At 38.0% G+C, this 23,947-nt stretch overlaps 1 protein-coding gene across 1 annotated transcript; it reads left to right on the top strand.

Annotated features, from left to right (window-relative positions):
* Positions 1-5,422: 5,422 nt before the first annotated feature.
* Positions 5,423-23,878, top strand: LOC137394770 (septin-7-like). The gene is made up of 12 exons (XM_068081533.1): positions 5,423-5,872; positions 9,295-9,586; positions 13,676-13,782; positions 14,845-14,945; positions 16,863-17,000; positions 17,574-17,691; positions 18,341-18,433; positions 18,993-19,141; positions 19,267-19,386; positions 19,881-20,016; positions 22,541-22,671; positions 23,387-23,878. Exons 1-12 carry the CDS (start codon positions 5,522-5,524, stop codon positions 23,421-23,423), a joined length of 1,773 nt encoding a protein of 590 aa, XP_067937634.1. The 5' UTR covers positions 5,423-5,521; the 3' UTR covers positions 23,424-23,878.
* The last annotated feature ends 69 nt before the right edge of the window (positions 23,879-23,947 follow it).

Below are 23,947 nucleotides of genomic sequence, written 5' to 3'. Positions count from 1 at the left end.
GCTATTAAAATATTAGAATGAAGAATATGTATCACATAAGATCTGATCTTGGAACCTCCCGTTCACCAGGCAAATATCTTACCAATCAATCTACGCGAGATTGATTGACTCATTGGGCGATATATGTCGCTATGTGGATGAAAATACGCATACCTCTTTTATGCGTATTTTATAAATACGCATAAAATAGTACGGCGCAATGTCATTTATGCTTACTCTCACGGCTCTTTTTAGTGAGTTTAGCAATATTAGCTTACTCAAGTTAGCCATTGGCAATGTGCCAAGCTAATGGCAAGTGGCAGGCAACTACAATACCTTTAACTGTTTATAAGCTGATTTTTAATACCCGTGCAACGCTGGGGTCTCCGCTAGTATATGTATATATATCATAGAGACACCTTACACATAGTTTTCACTCTGCGGCAAGTGCGGCAAGAGACAAAATGATAATTTAAGGACTGGGACTCTTGTTATTCCAATCGAATTTAGAAACTCGCTATGACTTGATGCTTTATGTTGTATGGAATTCCTTATATAATACGAAGCAAAAACTTTACATTATTTGTTTACATAATTTGAATATAAATTCTATAATATGGAGTTAACATTATAAGATGTTTTCGTTATATGAGCGTTTACTGTATAACTCTTTTTTGTCAGTATTTTAATAATATTACATCAACAAATCATTCAAGTATTAAGCTCTATAGTAATTGTAAAGTTACGATACGATCGTTTTTGTTTGGGATCTTGAGTATTCTGACTGTAAAATAACTTTGGATATACGCTACGAAGCTAGTGGACTACTCGAACAAAAAACAGTCAAAAATGTGTTGTTAGCTCGTTATAAAATCTTTTGCATGTGCATTGGGTTTCTGTTACTCATTTCTTCAAGTTGAAGCCTGCTGATGCTCTCTTTCCAATATTTTATGTGGCGGAGGATTTTTAATTGGGGTTGAAAATATGTGGATACCAAAAGATTTATAATCTACATTTTATTTGATGTGTTTTTTCATTTTTTACCTAACCTCTGTATAACTAACTTATTAAAATTTGGGCTGTTGCTAAAAATTCCAAATAAAGATTAAACTTGAAACTTGCAACATTTTTTCTGAAGTTTTTTATGCCAATTAAGGTTGAAGCATTATAGTTTTGGCTAGTCTTGGAGATAGTCTATGTGGTACATCCATTCAAGTAGCTATAATAGATTATGATTGTGTAGTGTTGCTGTATGAAGACATGTCGTAATAGGATTTGTAACACAGAAAATTAATACATCAACTTAATTTGAAGCCATTTTTCTCAAAATTAATAATAAAAGGTGCAACAAACAATTGTCTGTTTATTTGTTTTGTTACGTAACATTTAGCAACATAAAATATGAAATCAAACGAAACATAAGTTACCCTATTTAAAGGTTGACTTGCAACAAAATTCACATTACAGTTATTTGGTATCAAAAGATTCACCATGTCTTACTCTGCTGTGTTGTAGGTGCAAAAGATGTGGAAATGTGATTACAAGCGCTTAAAGGCTCAAAAATGAAAAGCCGACATAGATTGGAATCAGTTTATTTCTCTGACATAGTCATTACATAGTCATTACATTTGGTTATTGTTTTGTCACGTGATGTTCTCACGTAAATTGAGAGGCTCAATATAAAACTTCTCGTAGCACTAGTTTATGACAAACACTTCAGGTTCTAAAGAAAAGCCCGTATTAAATATAGATGCTCGCTATTTTACAGTTTTTTCGGCTTGGTCTAATCGTTTAGTCGTAATCTGATCATGTCATCCAATACTTTGCAAATAATTTCTGCAGCATTTTTCGGTTTTCACAGGTGACCAACAGGCTCGTCATGTTTATCAGACAATGATATGTATTTCTTCGAGCTAAGGTTAAAAAATTAAACGGATTTTCGCGGTAGGTTATAAGATATCAGTGCTGAAAGTGACAGCATTACAATGACGATAAAATAGACGCGTAAGAACAATAGACATGGTTTTATTGAATGCGTGAAGTATATTTGTGAAAATATTTCGACGAATGAGGTTACGTAAAAGTGTAAACAGAAGCCATCTTGTACAACTATGTCCCATTTGAGCCATTTTGGAAACAGATTCTAATCTACGGCAGTCTCGTGATGGCGGCGATTAACTGTTCATTTTTTAGCTTTCAAGAGCTTGTAATCACATTTCCACATATTTTGCAGTACAGTAAGACATGGTGAATCTTTTGATACCAAATAACTGTAATGTGAATTTTGTTGCAAGTCAACCTTTAATAATAATTATGGTTGAAGATATTTATAATTTGCTTCGTCTGAGGCGTATGTTTGGATTAGGTGTATTTTACTGTGTTACCAGTTTAAAACGGTCAACAACTATAATAATGAAAATATTTTATTAAAATACATTCATTTACGTAAAAAAAAAAGTAATTAGTGCTTTTAGAAACTTTCGAACTATTATTCAGAAAATAAAATTCACTTAAATCTAGCTGTAAAAAAAGAACAATTTCAAAATGTGCTTGGATGTTAGTTAGTGTTCAAGCTTATTCCGCTGTTTGCTCAACTGTTTTCATACTTATTCTATATTATTTATTATATATTTAATAAGTATTTTATATCTGTTAAAATAAACTGAAAATATTTTTTCTCAACTTATAAAACAGACATGTAGTTTCTGGCTATGCTGTACAGTTGGTAGCCTTTAGTCCACTGCAAAACACTCGTATCATAACCATACTGGTGTGCTTGTTAATTTGGAAGTTTTCATCTCACCAACAGTGAGGGGCCGCAACTCCAACGTGTAATTTGCTTTCTAGGCGTTCTTATCAGATTACTGATTATTGATGGTTTTCTTTTCATGCTCCTTTATGGATACTAGTAAGTATACATGTAGCATTTGAGGTGGTTGGAATGTTTAACAAAGGGTGGAAGAGTTCTACGCGTTATCTTACAGCGCTTTTTAATTGTATAGAGGGTTTCATTCTCTCTTTTGCAACTGCTTCTCACATGGCCTTCATGGGGGTAGGTGTCATATCGCATGAACAACCTCAGCTTGTTTGTCAAATTGTAATGCTTGCTTAAAATAACACTAGGTTGGTAAGGGCTGCTCCTTTTGATAGAAGAGGAAATGAAATAGTGTCTCAACACCAATTCAGTTTTTGCAAATTATTGCTATTGATATCAACACTGTTCTTTGTCTCTGATTTGTTTGTTTTTTAAAACAAGGAAATATTCAATGTGAAATAGAACTACAAATTGTGTAAATTTGGTGTTGCACTGTTACTAGTTAGTTGCGATATTATGGATTCCTCTAATTCCACACTGGCGTGCTTATGTTACCAACATAGGCTTTACTTTGAGTTCTATGCTGGTAGAGATGTTATGATTAGCATTTACTGATTTGTCCAATGACTGCCAGATACAGGGAGGTATGAGATGTCAACATTCTGCAGTTATGGTCTCATACATTCTGTATGAATTTTTAGTAGGTTGGAATTGTGGACTATCTTATCCCACTGCAGACTATTCTAACGGCAAAAGCACTGGTTGATTAATTGCTATTCCTCGAGTAGCAGATGTTTCCAAACACGGTTACGTGCGCTGTATCCATTTATTAAAGTTGGTGAGACATTATACGGCTTAGTGCCTCAGTCTGCGCATCACCCTCAAGTCTTTCTATGGTTCACTAGTGATTCGCATGCTTCCTCGACTCACTGTCTCTATCACTTTTGTTTTCTACTATGCCTAGCAAGCAGGCAAACTCGGACATGGTAAGACTGTTTGGTTTTGTGGTTATTCCATGGTGTGCACATTCTGTGAACTTTTAACAGACCGTTTTCGGCGATATCGGATGTATAAATGCTATTTATCAGTTTTACAAGGGATTGGTAATCTTGACATGCAAAAAAATAGTTAATAATACCCATTTAGTTCCAATTTCTGTGCAATGACTAATGTACTAAAGTTGACCCTCATCTTCATCAATCAAAGTTGTGATATTCTCCGGTCTTCATGTAACCCTGACTACAACTGCCTATTTGACTAGCAACGGCTGGCAGTTCTCTAACTCATCTAATGTTGGGTTAGTCTTATACAAAGTGGGAGGATAGTGGCTAAGCGGGAAGACGTTGATTCCTCTGTGGCTGTAGATGCTTGCTTATCACTGATATATTACTTTACTGCGATTGGGTGACAATTGAATGGCATTTATTGTCATTAGGGCTGTGGGAACAGCACGCGCTTGTAGGACAGTATAGAGCACAATAGCAGTGAGCTATTCGGTTACATCTAGTAAATAACTCAGGTGACACTCGGCCAGTCAACGCAGTTCTGCTTATCACACATCGATTGAAGGGTCTGTGCACCACTCGCCAGGAGTCAAAGATAAAGGCTATGTTTGTTTAGATTCTGGAATCTCAGCTAACAAAGGCTAAGTGCGTGTAGAGTATAAGTGGCTGCAATTGTGGTGTTACTGTGCACCATTCTCTGTACAAATCGAGTGGAGTATGGCTGCTCGGCGTAGTCTCAGCTTAAGAACATCTGGTGGATATGCTGCAAGTCAAGACAGTAACGGTGTTAACGTCGGCGCATCATTCAGAGAAAAAGTAGGTAGTAAAGATTATGTTTCATTGTAAAATCGATTAACTCATTTTCGGCACGATTCTCTTTTTATCAGATTTTACGTTTGTCCACTGCTTGGTCAGACAGAAATGATAGGCCAGACAGGAATCCCCCTCCTTTTCGTTACTGCCGATTTTGGCTCTGAATCTTTATTTCACGTTTACAGTTAGTTTGATCTCCTTTCTTTTACATCAGTTCCTTGATTGTGCTCTAGATTTATTGTTAAATTATTTAAGTTTTCATTATACATGTAGTTTTGATGCATGTCTAGTCCATTTTGTTTCAGTACATTCCCTGCTGATTTGACTGCTTTTTTAACCAAACTGCAAAACACTCATCCGGTTCTTCAGCGATCTGTTACTTTCGTTATGGCCTTTGTACATTCATGGCGCTTCTTGACATGCGCTTCTTTACTATGTCAATCAATGAGAAATCACTCAGCCGTGGTGGCAACTTCATTCAAAGCCTGTGTATGATCAAAATCAAGTTGTTGACAGACCTACACAAATTCCATTCTATTAACCCTGAATCAGTGTATAGATAGTGAACTAGGTATCAAAAGAAAAGGGCCAATGATTTAATCTAGTTCTACAAGAATTTATCACAACACCCGCTTACTAGTACGCCTTTTTTTTTACTTCCTGTACGGAGAGAATCAATAATAAGTGAGTCATCTTCTCTTGACTTGTGGGCGTGGCTTAGCTATCTTGGTTGCGTTTACATGTAGGTCAATAAAGAATGCAGTATGACTTAGAGCTAAACAAATCATACAATAATTTATCATGCGCTGTGGGCTAGTCGCGTACACAGAAGATCTGCTCTCTTAGAATATTTCTCCTCATTCTTATCTGCTTACCAGTATCACCCGTCTGCCACAGCTTGTGCAACAACATGGCGAGTGCAAGTAAACGTCTCAACGAGCGACTGGCTAAATATAATCATTTGTATGATGACGAAGAACCGGCTGTAGAAACACCTTCAGGAACTGCAACTACGGCTGTACCGGAAGATACTGAAGACACTTCTTTAGTAAATGGTTCATCTAACAAGGAGCAAGATGCAGCTTCAAGTAACTCTAGTGAAAATAACAATGTAATTGAACCAGAACGCGTTCCTGTTAAAAAATTAATGGAGAATGTAAGTTTGCATGTCAATGGTTCTAATTCAGCTGAAGGCATGCGGGTTGCAGATCGTGGTGGTGTGGTAATGCCAGGCTCATCACGTGCTAACCTATCTGCTAATGTAAGTGTTGTCCGCTATTACTGTCTTCTCTTAGCTATACTTGCAAATTATATAGGTTATGTTTTACAGACTCACCTCTGTCCTCTAATACCTGCAGATTCTCCAATTTATCCTCAGGCTATCATAATAATGCAATACAATTCTGTAGAAACCCGAGATGATCAAATCAAGATTAAATATCTTAATTTGATCTGACTTCACTAGTCGGCAGGCTTGTTGTAATCTATGAAGTTCCGCTTTTATAGCCAAGAATGATTTCTGATATAAAGATCTTTACAATCATTCTATTCTATCATAAGAGGGACCAGGTTTCCTTTGTTCAAACAGTTCATGATATACCCGTCTCATCTAGCCATTACTGTTTGCTTGTGCTCATTGCCCTGAACGAACCGGTAGCTGCTACATATATGCTAATAGGGCTACTTGATTTTGCGAGTGGAACCCTTTCATAGGTAATCAATCTTTCCTGGTGACATCGGCTTCTCTCTGTGGTGCCAGTTGCCTTCCACCCGATTCAAATCATGACTCTTGACATCTTTGTTGTCTGATGGTGCAGCTGCTCTTCGAAAGACTGCATTGTAATAACGCTAGATCGCATTGTGATGAGCTGCATTGTGTTTTTCCACATCTCAGTGGTTTCCTTGTCCGTGCTAAATTGCTTGCATCACCAACCAACTGTGTTTTTTCTCCTCACTCTTTCATCACGAGATAGCCATAGCTCTTGTTTCCAAAATGCATTTCGCAATATATTGAATTAGTTTTTACAATGCAGTGGAATATTCAAACAATTAATACTAGTACGTCTGTGGTCTACTTGAAGTTCCTTCTTTAAAAGGGTTCTCAGCGTTGAATGTAAGGCTGTCCGAATATACTGGTTGGTAGAGCAATTGGAGTGGTTTAACAGCTTAGCGCCGTTTATTATTTAATGTATATATCACAGTCTTTCGACCAAGATAAGCCATTTTAATGATTTCAAACAGCCTTCAGTTTGGTGAAGTAGGTGCATAAGCAGTCTGGTTTGGTTAATTCAGTAATGTATTTCCAATGAGAGTAAGAAACTCATGTCAGTCTTACTGGAAGTTGGCTCAGTCACTTCAACTGCATGTCGCATCATACGGCTTGAGTTGGTTTCTCTAGGTTATCTTGCTGTTTTGTAAAAATTGACTCTATTAGTTCCAACTTGCATGAGGTTATGAGTAGACTTACAGTATCACCTTAGGCCTACCTACATGTAAATTTTGCTTGACATTTCTAACGAAGCTGTCTAGAAGGGAAATTTTCACCCTCAGTTTCTATTCATTCTGTAGGCTAAGTATTAGAATATCGGAATCAGCATACACTGATAGTAATTTGGATTGAGCATTGATTCTCTTCCTCATCGATGTCTATGTCAATCTTTATTTTCTACAATCTTTCATTATATTTTACTGATTAGATTTACTTGAAAGATTGCAGTCGCAGTAGTACTAGTTCAGTGAATAATGCTGTGGTGGATGTTTAGTGGTGGATGAAAGCAGTCGAAGAATTATAATTAATGATACAAGCAGCAGTCTTTCTACTGATGAATCAGCAATTCTTTACTATGTTAGTAGTACTAGCAGCATTAGTAATAGTCGTTGGTAATAGTGATGATACTAACTACTACCATTAGAGTTAAAAATGTTGGCTATAAAGTGCATGTATCTGATAAACAGGTGAGATACTTTGACTGTATTCAAATGGTGACTTGACCTCTTCTTGAACTATGAAGCGGGCATCAAAATTTTATAGTAAATTTCCTGGACCTGTTAAGTTCATGCATTGTTGATGACCTTATTTGTTGAAAATACTGCTTCTACAAAAAAATGTTTTTTGCTTAGAGTACCTTAGACCATTTTGCTATATCAAATTGTTTTCAGGTTAAAAACATGTTCTGTTACTGTGTAACAAAGCTGAATATTTCTCAAAGTTGCAGGTTTCATGAAATACAAAGTTGTAATTATATATACAACAAAGCTTACTGAAACCTAGTAGTGATAAAGATACTACTTCCAGTTGATTTGTGGTTATGGCTGGGTGCTAAGTTTCAACTGTCATCGTACATTGCAGTGTTTCTACCTTCAATGCAGCGGAAGCGCATCTTTATATTTTGTTTAGATTGACATGAAAAGCATGAATGGTGTTAGACTGATAAGCTGTTCAACACCCTCTGCTCAGCATTAAGTCTTATAGCAATAACTCTGCTTAATTGGGGTGAAGTCACATCAATGCGCGACTCACTAATACATATTTTCTATTACATACAATTGATTTCCTTTCAAACTAGTAATGCCTATCATTCACTGGCATTTTGCTTCTTTCTAGAGGTGAATGAAACGTGTTACAAGAAATTGGAGCCGCTCCATTGTTCCTGCTAATCATTCCTTCATGGTTATTCCTAATTTGCATATTTTTTAGCTGTCAATGACTGTGTACCGACTTTTTACACTTAGAATGTTAATTACTTACTTGAATAGGTCTCACTAGCGAGCTGTAAACCAATGTGCTGTTTGTCGAATACACGGAATTGCTATGTAGACAGCCACTCCCTTTGATAAATCATTAGACAAAGCTGCTTTTCATTCCGGATTGGCCATGTCTATATGGCATGTAATCAAAAATGCCTTCTCTTAATGTCTAGATTCAGTTTCTGTTTCTTGTATCCTCTTTCTATTGGTGTTGGCTTTACCAGCTTATTGACGGTATGTTAATCTTTCCATTACTAGCTCTGGTGGGCATTCCTCATTCACCACATAACTCATCTATTTGATGCATGGTGGCATTTTCCCCGAGCTAAAATTATTGAGTGCCCACTACCCCTCATGCCACATCTGTTACGCAGTTGGCATTCTTGGCACTGAATCTGATTAGATCACATATGGCTCGGCTTCCTGTAATCAGTTGACCTAAGCATTGCCTTTTCTAGTTTTATCGACTTTTGTGAATCAATTTCATGTGTCCTTTGCATATAATTTACAGATTTACCTCTTTGTTTGTTGAGCGTGGCAGATTACATGAGCATATTGCTGATGTTTGACGATGTAGTGTACGCGTGTCATTGTTTGCAGTTGCTAGTATCAAAAGTGGTCAATATATGAAATGCCTTACAAGTTGCGAGTTTTAAGTCGGCCAAGGAGGCAACCATGATGCCTAAATTACCTTCTCATCATATTGTGTAGATACGACTGCCCTTGCAATTGATCTAATACTTTTTTCAAGTCAATAAAACTTGTACCATCTGGTTATACTTCTCATTTGACAGTTTAGGTAATGAATTATGCATAGCACTCTGTTCTGGCATCAACAACACAGCATTTTTAATCATGCCTTGCTGCCGCACGCACGCTTGTTGCAGTGGATAGCATTTCATCAAGTTATGACTAATCAGTCTACTTGCTCTGCAGCTAAACAAAAGAGAAGCCTTTCTCAAAGGGGATACCCCTAGTGGTAAATATGAAGCACCCTCCACAAAGTTTGATCCATCGCTAAGGGAAAGAGACGGAAAGGCAGAGAAAATTGACAGGCCATCACCTTCGTTACCACAAAAGCCAGACAAAACAGATGGTCACAAGCCATCAGTTCACCGGTCGGAATCGTCAAAGTCTCTCGAAGGATATGTCGGGTTTGCCAACCTTCCTAACCAGGTCTACAGGAAATCTGTCAAGAGAGGGTTTGAGTTTACTCTTATGTTTGCCGGTAAGTTTGTTTTGTTAGTACTCTTTCAGTCTTTCTGCGAATGCTACAAAGTAGTAGCTACAGTCAATATGTTTCGATGTGTGCGAATGATGCACATTTGGAGTTGTGTGCTCGTTCAGTTGTTGTGCGATAAGTGTTTCAATGGCGATTGGCATGTTGCCGATTAACACGGGTGCTTTGTTAAAAAGATGAGGGTTTTGCGCCAGAGGTCATATCAGCGCATTCAGAGCTACTCAAATCGAAATAAGAACCACTCAAGAGTGGGAGCATTTAAAATGGAATAGCTTGCGTGACATTTTTGCGCATCAATTGTAAGTGCCGTTTCCATCATTTGCGAGAATTAAACATTCGGTAAAAATTTGTGATTTGCGGGAAAACTTGATGACTTGCGGGTTTTTGGCGTTTCCATCTTTTGGATGACCCAAACTAGCCGATTAGCCGCGTCATGGAAACACCACTCTTAATTAGCTGCGTCATGGAAACATAGTGAGAGGCACGAATGGTCAGCAAGGTGCATCGTGCAGGCGCTTTTGTGGCTGTACAAGCCAAAACTATTTTGGTGTTTCGTTCTAGACGCTGTATGGAAGCTCTGTATTATATCAATGCTTGGGCTCCCTGTATACGGCCTATCAACTTAATCATGGCTTTAAAACAGTTCTGAATGCCGATGTAGGTACAGACTACTGATGGACTCAACCCTAAGCTTAGCGTGTTGGCGTTTCTTCTGATCACTTCTGCATCGCTTGCATTTTACTGGCTAACTCCATTGAAGAATGGTGTATTTTATGCATTGTAAAATGTCACTAGGGTTAACAAAGCTATTACATAAAAAGATAATCATGGTTTCAAAACAGTTCTGAATGCATATCTTTTTATGTAATGACTTTGTTAACCCTAGTAATGTTTTACAATGCATAAAATACACTTTTCTTCAATGGAGTTAACCAGTAAAATGCAAGCGATGCAGAAGTGATCAGAACAAACGCCAACGCGCTAAACTTAGGGTTGAGTCCATCAGTAGCCTGTACCTACATCAGCATACATTGGCATGTGACAGTAGAGCTTGAGCTCAGTGCACTACATTTCTTGCCTAAGCAGTGTGGTGAATATTGCGGTGAGCGGATGTTTGTGATTCATTCAGTTAGTAGAAGTTGTGAGATTTTGATCCAGGTCACAATGGAGTTATTAACATGACTTGAGGGCTGGACGCTTGCAACATTTGGTACAGATGTTGTAAGATAACGATAACCTTCCAAGAAGTGGATGTTTCCACAGTTAATGCATAATGGTTGCACAACAATCTTAATAGTGATAGCACCTTGCTAGCAAACAAATTAGGTTGTCCGTTGACCAAGTATAGAAACAGGTCTACCTCTGGGAATTTTGCAGTGTTTCGAGTTGAACTATTATGTCTCAAGATACAATTGATGTCTCAAGATACAATTGATGTCTCAAGATACAATTGATGTCTCAAGATACAATTGATGTCGCAAGATACAATTGATGTCTCAAGATACAATTGATGTCTCAAGATACAATTGATGTCTCAAGATACAATTGATGTCTCAAGATACAATTGATGTCTCAAGATAGAATTGAGGACACGTTGCATATTCTTTCAAGTGGTTATATTGGCATACTTCAGTGTAGGAAAGGCTCATTCATATTTTACGGTTTGATAAGGAAGCTATATGATGTTTCTAGCTGTTGTTTTATAAGAATGCCGAGAATCCTTTTCTCCTAGCTGTTTAGTGATATAAGATAGCATAGTGGACTTTTAACGGGTTCTACTGGCTATCCTAGCGGTCTAAGCTAGCCTGTTAAAGCATATCACTGGCAGACAATCTTTTGATTCAGCGATTTGTTTGTGTGAGAGCAGATGCAGGCAGCTATGAGGCTTGTTTATACTCACGGTACGTTGCGCGTGTATGCCAGAGATTCTATTAACGCTCTGTGGTTTTTATCCGAGCAAATCATACATATGTGTCAGAGCCTATGATTTAGAGTTCATAGTGCCAGCATAAATAAACACCCTATTATAGGCTACAACTGTTATGTCTTTCGCATAGCCATTACCAGTAATAGTAGTTTGCGAGTAGTTGTTATTCTAGTTTGACCTGGTCTGAGTAATGCCATGATTATATAGAAATGAAATGCATACTTGCCACTCAATAAGCCTGGATGTTAGAGCCTCTGGCTATAATTAGGTTAGCTCCTAGATGCCTCATTAGTATTTGAATGCAATTCATTAGTAGCAATATTCCTTCATTCAAATGCTCTTTTGTCATTTCATAAACTAACATAATCTTCATTTCCATGGACCCTCTCAGCCAAGCCAACATAGGCTGATATGAAATGATAAAGTGTACTCAGTAGCTTTGCGATAGGCATCGCGATAAGCAAACACGTTTCTCGTTCTTGAGATTAACAGGCTGGTGTCTTCAGCTTGAATTAGGGATAGTAGAGGTGTGTGAGCACAGGCATGGCATTCCACTTATCATCTCAGCTAGCATTAGTTAGCCACAGCAAGCAGTTTTTGCTCACTATCCTTGAAATGATCTGTTTGAGGTCTAGCAGGCCTAGGGGACAGCTGACTCGGAGCCAATCCTATCCTATTTTTTAGTCGTTATGTGACATGATATAAGTCTAGATTAATATGGACAGCACAGCTTACTTATCTTCAGCCTGACTCATGTTTTCCCCTAAACTATGTCATTGATCCTGTGACCTTGTTAGTTCCGGTCCCAATAAAAGACAACTATAAGAGACAACTATGAGAGAACTATAAGAGACAACCGTAAGAGACAACCCTAAGAGACAACCGTAAGAGACAACTAGAAGAGACAACCGTAAGAGACAACCGTAAGAGACAACTAGAAGAGACAACCGTAAGAGACAACCTTAAGAGACAACTATAAGAGACAACCATAAGAGACAACTATAAGAGACAACCATAAGAGACAACCTCAAGAGACAAACCTCAAGAGACAACCTCAAGAGACAACCTCAAGAGACATCAATAGTAGACATTAATAAGAGGCAGCCATATTGGCGTGGTCACACGAGCACCGAACCGACGTAGGATCGGTTCGGAGGCTGGTTCGGTTCGTGGCACATGTCACACGGCCACCGAAGTAACTTCGCTTCTTAGATACCATACGTATAGAGACAGGACACGGTTTCATTAGTAGTTTTTATGTATTTGAGTTAAATATTTCTATTGTAAACAAAAAAACTTTGAGGAACAATTATAAATTATAATTACTCAGCAGATTTATCAGAAGATCGTTCAGCTGCTCAGAATAAATCACTCGATACAAAGATTTTGCCAACCCTTCTCATCAACATAATTATATTTTTTTATTAACATATGAATGTTTTTCTATGCTGAGTACATAACAAACAAAAACATTCTTTATCATAGTACTGTGGTTTTACATAAATAAATCAGTCAACGATACTTCATCAGGATGAATATGACACATTACTTAAATTCTACACTAAAGAAAATCACAATTCTCTTACATTTATGCAAAACTTAAGTGCAACATCTTACATTTATGCAACACAATCATAAGTCCGGGTGAACCTTGTCGTAAATTGCTTCATTTGGTTTATTTAACAAAATAAAAGTATTGTCCCATTTCTTTTTTAACATTACTCACGCGAACGTAAGTAGAAATGTGACGCATGCTCGCTAGAATTCTAGAATTTTAACCAGCCAATAAGAGCAAGGGTTCAGCACGAAATTTCGAGCAGGACCGAAAAGGTTCGTTTCGGCCAGAAATGTCCTCGGTCGAACTTTTTAGAGCTGAAAGCGACGTCGTTTTGCGTCATTTAGTTCGGTTTGGCGCTCGTGTGACCACCCCTTAAGAGTCAGCAATTTTCATGCTCAGTAATTGCTGGTCAATAGATTATCTAGAGGTGCAAGATGAGTTCATCACTTGGTTTTCGTTAGCACAAACTTACATCATTGTCATCCTCGCTAGACATTTGCTCTGGATGCGTAGCCATCACAGTGAATCGTCAGTATTTTCTTGTCTGATAGAAAATCAGTATGGCCTGTTAAGTTGTTTGGTTTTTTTGTAGGTGAGTCTGGCCTTGGCAAGTCAACTCTCATCAATTCCCTCTTCCTGTCCGAGCTGTACAATGCTGAGTATCCTGGTCCATCACACAGAGCTCAAAAGACAGTGCAGGTTCGTTATAAGCCTCCGCTAGTCTAACGTACGTACATACACGACCACTTTATGGGTGTTCTAGAATATAAATTCACACCTCTTTAGTGGAACTATCATACGGTGAGGATATAGACTAGAACCTACCCTTCTCTAGCGTTGGCCTTGAGGGAGTTTAGGCTGACAAACCGCTAGAACTTGCAGGTTTCAGGCAGATTAGGGTATTAGAGGCTATTATTTTATATAAAGATTAGCATTAAAAGGGATAACTGCAGCCTAGTTGCGATGAGTCAATTGGAGGTCGGAACTAGTTCGGTAGAAATCTTGAATGCGAAAGTAATGATATAAAACATTGTTTGTATTCCACGAACTATTACACCCTACCTATGATGTCGCCTCAGATATACAATAAATATTAATAAAAAAGAGCAGATTTGTAAATAAAGCTTCTCGGACAAAATTTTGTGCTAAGTTCAGTTGATTCATTTTTTCTGAGATGTGTACAAGCGCCATGTTATGCATGGATGTTGGGATTCATGATATTGCACTTGTGGATCATGTGTGGACAGCAGTACTTTTCCTTCATCCCTAGCATGTCAGTTAAGGGGACGTATTGGATAGGGTTTCTGATTATACTTGAAACCTCCACAATGTTGTCGACAACTTGTGGAATAATAAACAAGGAAAATTAGAGAGCGATTTAATTTGTTGTCTCTCGGGTAAAAGAGCTTATGCACGCGATCAATGAAAACGGTTGTCTTAAGGCCATATCATCATGGTGTGTTTCCGAGTAGTCAGAAGTCAAGTTAGATGTTAAATGTAAGGTCTGGTTTATACTAGATGCCCTCGCGTTTTGGTCTCTTTCTCTGTTCAAAAGTACAGAACTGCGTGTACTCGGGCTCCATTCAACTCACACTACCCATAAATACTGAACATTTAGAGTTTGTTGCAAGATTAAAATATAGGGTGTAGGTATTTCCTAGCGCATCTACTGCACAATTGTATACTGTAAAGGAGTATTCTCGTGCCCAGCCCTTTCCTGTTTTCTATTTTAATCGTGCTCTTTTGTCCTTCCTGTTTCAGATGCACTCCACTCAGGTGCTATTAAAGGAGAGTGGAGTACAGCTCAAACTGACCGTTGTGGATACTCCTGGCTTTGGAGATGAAGTGGACAATACTGACTGGTAGGTTGTTAGTTTTAATAGTTTGGTCTCTATTTCACCGGTTACTGTGTACTGGCTTTCATTGCAGCCTTGGCACTTGGGAGAAACACTCATTGATGAGCTAAATGGTCATAAGGGCAATTTTATGGCAATGATTTGATTCGTGGACGATGTGAAGCGTGTGAATGAGTCAATGTCTACATAAATGGCTCTTTGAGTATTGTTTGCTGCTCCAAATTGAAGGGTCATGTTAGTCAATCTATTATCACTCTCTGGATGATACCGCTGTTGAAGTTCTTCAGTGACAAAATGTGTAACATTTTTCACGGCTAATATCGAGTTTCTCTCACAAAATAGGTTTAGATTCTTCAATAATAATTGGTATAGCTTGACCATTATTTGAGCATTAGAATTCATCTCCTTGCTTGGCGCACCATCATATGACCACTTCATTGGTGTAAATCCACTTTAATGAGAGTAAGAAAAGATGCACAATCGTGAACATGCTAAGAAACACAAGCCATGCAGCGGTTGGCCAAGTTTAAAAAACAGGTAACTTGGGGAATTTTGCAGCCGGTCAAACTCAACTATCATGTCTCAAGATACAATTGAAGACACGTTGCTCATTCAAGTGGTTATATTAGACTACTTGAGGGTGTAGGAAAGGGTAATTTATATTTTAATAATATGATAAGTTAGCTCATGTTTAACGTGACTTATAAATGGGAGCCATTTTGCTGGCTAGCTGTTAGTGGTATAAGATAGGATAGAGGACCCTTTAACACTCCCTGATAAATATTCTTAGCGGGTAGATCTAAACTAGCCTGTCAAAGCATATCACTGACAAACAATCTTTTGATTCAGCGATTTGTTTGTGTGAGAGCAGATGCAGCTATGAGGCTTGTTTATAATCGCAGCAAGTTGCACGTGTGTATACTTCATTGTTGAGATAAGAGCCAGAAGACAACGAGTTAAAACTAAACATTGATATTCTATCGGTAACTGGTTTTGCTGTCAGTCATTTTATCATATATATCTATATATATCTATATATTTATTAACAATTTGAGTTGACACTTGGGTAGCAGTCTGTTATTAGACTTTATAAACATCTTCACTGTTTGTTTTCACATTTCGTAACTGCTGCTTTTCTCATGTTTAACCGTGTTCCACCCGTATGATATTGACAGGCATTATACAAGTGTAACTGAGATTGTCTGTATCATCGCCCATTTATTTCAACCAAGTGCCAAGGACAAAGCAGATAATACGGATTAAGCGACAATTTTCAGTCTGGATGGGATAAGGGAAAAAAGGGTTCTGTTGTTTTGAGAAGCTCGGAAACTGTAGTCTTAGTTGACGAGTTGAGCTTATCAGCTGCGACCTTGACTTATAAGTGAACCTTACTAAATAACTTATTTTGAAGTCAGGTCGCACATGTGTTATTGAGGGCAAAGTGATTTGGTTTCATGTTGATTTCAAAATTGTGTTCTAAACGCTCATATAAGGTGCAGGCCATCGATACTTGTATTGAAAGCATAACTCTCATAAAATTCTTCATTGAGGAACTTGAAACCTCTATTATTACAACCACAATAATACTTTCATATCTAAGCATCCAATACAGCCTTGACCTTTGCAGTTCATTGTCTTGCCTGTGCTCATCCTTTCTCATCATTGTCCTATCTTACCTGTACATGTAAAGTTTGTGTTAATAATTAATTGTTCTGGTAGTTGCTGGAGCTATACGGCTTGCAATAGAAAGCTCTACGCTCATCTGTTTTCATCTAATTGTCTACTTGCCTTTGTGTTCGTTTAGTGAGTATATTAATTACTAGCATTTTATGCCTGTTCCTTTTGGCTAGAAGTTTTGTAGGGCGCTGATATATTCAAAGGTCAGCATTGACAAATATTCATCAATTGCGCTTACATTGACAGCTGGCAGCCACTCACTTCCTATGTGGATAACAAGTACGAAGAGTACCTGAACGCCGAGTCCAAAGTAATAAGGAAAACGATGCTCGACGATAACCGTGTGCATTGCTGTCTATACTTCATATCACCCACCGGGCACAGGTAGTCACACTTTGCCTGCTTTCTATATTTGCAATAAGTAGCTGCCAGCCTGAGTGCCTGGAGTTCATTTCCATATATAGTGTGTCAACTAATGTAATTTCTCAACAGATCTAATGTGTCAGTCAGTGCTACATCTTCTGATAAGTGTCTAATCTTCGGCAGTTATATGAAGTAATCAGGCCATGTTGCTAGCTTCGTTATAGCTATTTGATATTATAGTCGTTTCTCCTGTACAACTTTACATTATTCACTTGACTGTCTCTTCATGTTGCCAATCGCTCATGTTCTTGAAGACCGAAGACTTCCTTAGCTGGTCTGGAAAAAGTTTGAGCGTTTACCACTTATGCACTATATTTTTTTGCTAGTATAATAGCCTTGTGTTTCACACATGTCACAGCTAGTTGCATAGAATTTTGTTCTTCTCCAGATTCAAAGCTGGTGAATTGCAAAGATGCCGTATTTAACACGTTAGCATGCGTACTAGACTGCAGCAGCTATTATATATACACAGGGAAAAGCTAACTGCTTGTGATATTCTTAAAACTGATTAGATTCTCTCTACTCCACTTGCAGCCTCAAGCCCCTTGACATTAAAGTGATGAAACAACTTCATGAGAAGGTGAACATAATTCCGCTGATAGCCAAGGCTGACACACTCACTCCTGAGGAGTGCAGAGACTTCAAGAAAAATGTTTGTATCACCTTTCCTACTGATGGTCACATCTTACAAGCTGTTTTTATGTTCTTGCATTAGACAGGCTAGTTGAATAACTAGTATTATAATGAGAGATCATTCTGATTTACTCCTGGTTAGAAGGATAGCCCTGAGGTGGTAAATATGATTCAACTTTTGGTGTTTCTCGCTGCCTGGGTGTAGCAGCTGCCTGGGTGTAGCATCATTCAGGTAAATTCAGAGCAGCTATCTCACCATTCCTCTTATCTCATGGCTAGATGACCAATTTTGGCCGTAAGGTAAATAGCTCAATATTTGATTGTTTTTGTTGCTGCCGGTTAGTTGCTCGTATCGCTTACCCCTGTAGGACGAAGCCATATATCTGTACGTATACCAGGTTGTTGATCTTGGCTGCCTCAAGTGTTCCGAGTGTATTTATGTTTTTGATGGGATGCATTTCCTACTCAATTGAATATTAATGACTTGTCTATTACTGGCCCCCTTTTGGTCAGCTAGTAGACTTGGGCCTAGTTGACGCTTTCTACTGGCCTACATTTAGGCTACTTGCCTATAAGTCATGCTTGTTGCTTAGAGCCAAGTCAGCCTAAGTGTTTTCAGTCAGCAGGTAGAAAAGGTTAATGAATTGTAATACCTTCGACTTTTGCAGATACTCAATGAGATTCAGAGAAATAAGATCAAAATATACGAGTTTCCAGATGCTGATGACGATGAAGAGAGCAAGGAGTTGAAAAAGTTGAAGGTTAGTTTGACCTTGACTTTTCATTTTCTGGTTTGGCTGATAGTACAACAAAGCATATTGGGTTGTTATATAGATAAGTATCATATATGGCCATCTTGTCATTGTTGACCTGGCCAACTTGGAATAGATGATCTTTGAGCATCTACGTAATGAGGGTTTTTACTACTGACTTATCTTCTTAAATTGCTAGTTATCGACGTAATTGCCCTCTTGAAATGGCTATAGCCAACATGGAACATGCTACAAACATCTGTTGGCATAAGCACTAGTCTATGTTGGCTTGAGTTGAAATAGTTACAAACCTGTGCTTCCTCGGACATCGTGTCGTTATGACTGGATTTTCAAATTTTGTAAAACCAGCCACTTTTCACCCTTTCTCTTCAACATCATTTACTGATGGCTCAGTAGTCATTTGTCAAGAGATAATTAACACCTGCAGCTTGATGGACGGATTTACACAGAGCTTTCATGCATGCACAATGATAAGATAACTTCTCATCTACGTACAGTTCCGGTTTGACTTGAAAAAAAATTTAATGATTGTTTTTTGCACCTGTAGGACCGTGTTCCATTTGCTGTTGTGGGAAGCAATAAGGTGACAGAAGTGAATGGTAAGAAGGTGCGTGGCAGGCACTACCCATGGGGAACTGTTGAAGTCGACAACCTTGTACACAATGACTTCCTCGCTCTAAGAGATATGCTTATAAGGTAGAAACTATATTAGTATCTTGGCAGCACTAGCATACCCTAGCCAGAGGTAGTAGTTTGGGTGATTGAATAAGACTCGCTATCATATATATAAAGGTGTGTAAACCTCTTCACTCTTTTTCCAGAACCCACATGCAAGACCTAAAAGATGTCACCAACAATGTACATTACGAGAACTTCCGATACAGGAGGCTAGCAGGTACTGCTGCCACCACTGAAGGTGGAAAGGGCACAGACGGTGAAAGGTTAGTTTTAAGTTGAAATTTGACAACAAAAAGTGAGAAGATTTCAGTCAGATTGAGAGCACTGACGAGAGCATCCTGAAAGACTATAGTTGACCCATAAACACCCATAGTTGGGTGATGGTCTGGTTTATAGTGTGTAAAGCCTGCTTACAGAATTGAGCCGTGTGACTAGATGGTGGTCAGAGAGTAGATCAGGGTGTTTCTTGGGTTGGTTTAGCAGATGATATGGCAGGTATGTTTAAAGAGGCGTGTCCAGTATACTGCATTGGGAAGTGATGGACCATAGTCTAGGAAAGTTTGGCGGGTGCTTGTAATGGTTTGTTTAGAGTAATATTAGTGAGTGTTAGATAACATCTACTGGCAAGGATAGCAGTTGAACCACAAAATTTCAAAGTGCTAGATGTTATACCTGTCAATGGTTAGTCAGCAAGGCTAGCTCGTTGCCAAACAGAATCTTTAGATGTTCTAGTGTATACACTACCGTATTTTTCTAGTGACCCGATCACACAAATGGAGAATCAAAAGAGCGAACATCGACAAAAAATGAAAAAGATGGAAGCAGAAATGGAACAGGTCTTTGAGATGAAAGTTAAAGAGAAGATGCAGAAGCTGGCTGACTCAGAGGCAGATGTAAGCTAAAACACCTTTGTCTACGAATGAACTCAGCACTGTGTAACGCGTTGTTTTGTATACATATCGGTTGGTTTCACTTGTATGCAAAACTGCGGGGGACAGTTTCCTTCCGATACAGGAGGCTAGCAGGTACTGCTGTCCACCACAGCGAAACTGTGGGAGACAGTTTCCTTCCGATACAGGAGGCAGGAGGCTAGCAAAAAATGCTGTTCACCGCAGCGAAACTGGGAGACAGTTTTGCTGGCTACGAATAAATGCTGCTACTCTGCACTGGTTAATCGCATGCAACTTAAACCATAACTGTCACGAACAACTTTTATCATATTTCCTAGGTAAATCAGACACGCTGATTCTAATTTTGTAATCAAAATAAAGATTAGTCCACTAACTTTCAGAGTAATGAAGGCTTTTTTACAGCGTTTTAATATCGGTCTTTAAAACAACACGATCGCCATAACAAGCTCCGCCCATAAATACGTGACGTAACCTAGCTTTTTAGGAACAGCAGTTAAGTAGGGATGTTTAGACCGATTTAGAATAATAGAGATGGGTGTTTTAAAATCCATTAATATCTAAATTAAGCCTTAAAAATAATATCAGTCTTTTTTGAAAGGTAGATGAGCTATTTAACATTGCATATTTAAAAAAGCGCGATAACAACGCTTGCTTGTGATAAAACCGCGCTATTTGAGCTCATTTTTCTCGGCGTCCAGCCCATTTAAACGTCATGTAACAAGCTACGAGCAATTTTAAATAGTTTATATACCTTTCATAAAAAACTGAAACTATTTTACAGGCTGGATTTAGATAATAATTGGTTTTAAGACACCCATCTCTATTATTCTAAATCGGACTAAACATTCCTAACTTCCGTTTCTGAAAAAGCTAGGTTTCGTCACATATTTATGGGCGGAGCTTGTAATGCCGACTGTGTTGTTTTTGAAACGAATATTGAAACGCTTTAAAAAAGCCTAAATGACTTTGAAGGTTAGTGGACTAATCTTTATTTTGAGTACAAAATCGGAATCAGCATGTCTGATTTACCTAGTAAATACGATAAAAGTTGTTCGTGACAGTTATGGTTTAATGTTCATAACTGTCACTGCTGTAAGTTACTAAAGATTGTTAAAAAGGAATAAACTATTAAAGTTGGAAGGATTTCATAATTCTAATCACATTGTTTAAAGGTTAACAGACTGCTATTTTTGCCAATATAATGGTGATAAATATTAAAATTAGTGAACACTGGGAACAGCAAAAGACTAAATTCAAGGACTTAACCTCCCCATAGTTATGTCCTGTCATATTGCAGATAAGATTTGTCAGCCATGTATCTACTGCCCGTAGATTTAATCTGCTCGTATATTACTGACAGAATTTTAAAATTACACTTACCTGTAGCTGTACCAACGTAATTGTAATATTTCATTTTTCAGCAATGACTTTGATGTTGGAATTACAAAAGCCAGTTTTGGAGACAAAAAATTTTCTCTAAACTGTGACCTAAGGAGTTCATTTTTATAGCCAAACATGAATGTGTACGATGTCATTGCTGACGATTGGCCAATGCATGAACGCGAGAAAGAAGGGCTATTGTTGGTCACCATTCTAATATATTTTCCCCATCTAGTCGCCACACTGTATGTTTTTGCTCACCCAACATGACATTCATGCTTCTGGGCAAGATTTTGCAAAGGTCGTGAATCTTTTGGTCCATTTTCACGATTTGGAAGTGTTGATAAAATTTGGTTGAAGCTACACGCTAATTTTATTCAAGGACCAGTCGGTAATGTTATATGTTACTGTTAATGCAACAAATTGTGCTGTCTGTTAACCTTTAACACGTGTTTGTAGCACTATTAAATGAGTATGGCGGCAAAAATTTAACAAATAGTTTGATACAATTTACCGTTTTAAATTACAAATTTGTGTTTTAATCAATACTAAATACTAATGTATAAGAATTTTTGGAGTTGCATGCTCATTTGTCATGATAATCATCGTCAGACAGGGATTCACTTGCTACTACATTTCTGGGCAGGGTATAAATCGCCAAAATCCCTTGCTGTGTCCTGAAAATTGCAGTTTTTGCCGAAGTAGTCCATATGCCATTGTTGATGATTATAAATAATCATCATAATACACAATAAGGCAATGCTATTTATATATTTTAAATCATTCGTAAATGTATTTTATAAAGGGGAAAAATTGATAGACTTTATTATATGGTTGTTTTGGAAAAGATTTCCAGAAAGGTTGCAACGTATAAATATTTGTTGCTGGCACATTAGGGACCAATTTTGTTTATTTGTCGTTCATTAAGGTGCTAGAAAGCTGCAAATTGGTTTGTGATTCAGATGTTAGCATTAGTTTAATTGTTACTCACTTAGAAGAAAATAGCTCAACCGTATTGAAAGATGTGGCATTAGAAAACGGAGCCTCGCATTTAATGGGTGTAATATAATGCCCTGCTGCTTTCAACATGTGGCATGTGACACTACCTTTGATATTTGATCAACAGTTGGCAAGAAGGGCGGAGCAGATGAAGAAGAATTTAGAGCAACAGGAGGCGGAGTTAAGTGAGAAACGAAAAGCTCTAGAGCAAGAAAAGTCTGTATGGGAAAGCCAATTCAAACAGGATGCTGACCATCCGTAAGTTTTGTTCCATCCTCAAACTATTGGGAATTGTACCGCCTTTCTCTTTGGTCTTTTATATATTTCTTCCTCAATAGAGTTCTCCCCTTCTACAGTCAATCATTTAATGTTGTTTGCAGTCTTATCTTAACTTTAGGTTTATTTCTTTGATAGCAGGATTTGTTTTCTCTCATTGGTTTGTTTTTGATGACCGAAGTTGTTTTCCCTTCCTCCGTTTTCTTATGATTGCTGGAGTTTTCCCTTCTCATTCATTCTAGGAATTGGCTGAGTTGTATCTGTTGCCATGTTTTGGTTCCTTGTTTCCAAGGCTTATGTTGTAGCTTATAAATTAGCTCATATTCATTGTGGACTCTGTGCAGTTGTGTTTTGATGTCAGTGGTGTTTATTTATTAAACTTATCTACAACTCATGAATCAAAGTTGTCCTCTCTCACTATTTCATTACAGCTATCTAAATACCTTGTCAAAAGACAACCAATCTGCTGCTAATGTTCTGTAAGGTACGGTCTGAAGGTTTTATGGTATTAGAATTTCAGGTCGCATGAATTCTGCTTCTTTTTTCTTATGCTCCAAGCTACTTATCCACTTCTAATGGTGTCATATTTTTACATATGCCCTCTTTCATACAAGAGGGCCAGGTGATTATGTGGTCATGTGTTACCGCAGTATGTGTTGTGTTCTACCAAGGCACGTACGTGTGTGTCTGGTTGTAGATCTATGAAGGGCAAGAAAAAGGGAATATTCAATTGATATTTTACAACGGATGCTCATTCCTCGGCCTTTCCATATTCTACAGACAGCTCCTCTCGTTTATTCCTAGTCGGCTAATCTACGACGTATACTGACCTTGTTGACAATAAACCTCAGTATACATCAACAGGGTTGAGGGGGACTCGACTTCTGCGTTCAACATAAATTTGTTCTAAATAGAATGTCCGGTACATTACTGTTACCTACAGCTGCTAGGAAGAATTCTACTGCACATATTTATTAAATTTTCATACATGTTGTTCTATATTGCTCAGCACACTTAACAGGTCTACGAATGGTTGGAGCTTGTTTGCTGATCGCTACGGTAACACCATTACCTACATTTAACCATGGCCCCTGTGCTTTCAAGGGAACAGGGTAATTTTTTATTAGTTGTGTACATGAGTTGTATCACTTCACGATCTGTATCAAATATATATAGCAGGGTGTCTCAAGGATGCATGTTGTTTATGTCTAGTGGCTAGGTAATTCCAATGTTGTGTTAGTGTAAGGATCTTTTTTAA

This window comes from Watersipora subatra, chromosome 4, assembly GCF_963576615.1.
Source record: "Watersipora subatra chromosome 4, tzWatSuba1.1, whole genome shotgun sequence".
In the NCBI taxonomy this organism is placed as follows: domain Eukaryota; kingdom Metazoa; phylum Bryozoa; class Gymnolaemata; order Cheilostomatida; family Watersiporidae; genus Watersipora; species Watersipora subatra.
The sequence above is the reverse complement of the archived record's forward strand: the minus strand, read 5'-3'. Positions and strand labels throughout refer to the sequence as shown.

What these genes read in the sequence shown, in the direction of transcription:
- LOC137394770 (XM_068081533.1), top strand. Translation starts at nt 5,522, where the DNA reads ATGGCGAGTGCAAGTAAACGTCTCAACGAGCGACTGGCTAAATATAAT. An exon ending in GAGCTCAAAAGACAGTGCAG is followed by an intron (nt 13,783 to 14,844) that starts GTTCGTTATAAG and finishes TTCCTGTTTCAG; the next exon opens with ATGCACTCCACTCAGGTGCT. An exon ending in AAACAGGATGCTGACCATCC is followed by an intron (nt 22,672 to 23,386) that starts GTAAGTTTTGTT and finishes GTCTGGTTGTAG; the next exon opens with ATCTATGAAGGGCAAGAAAA.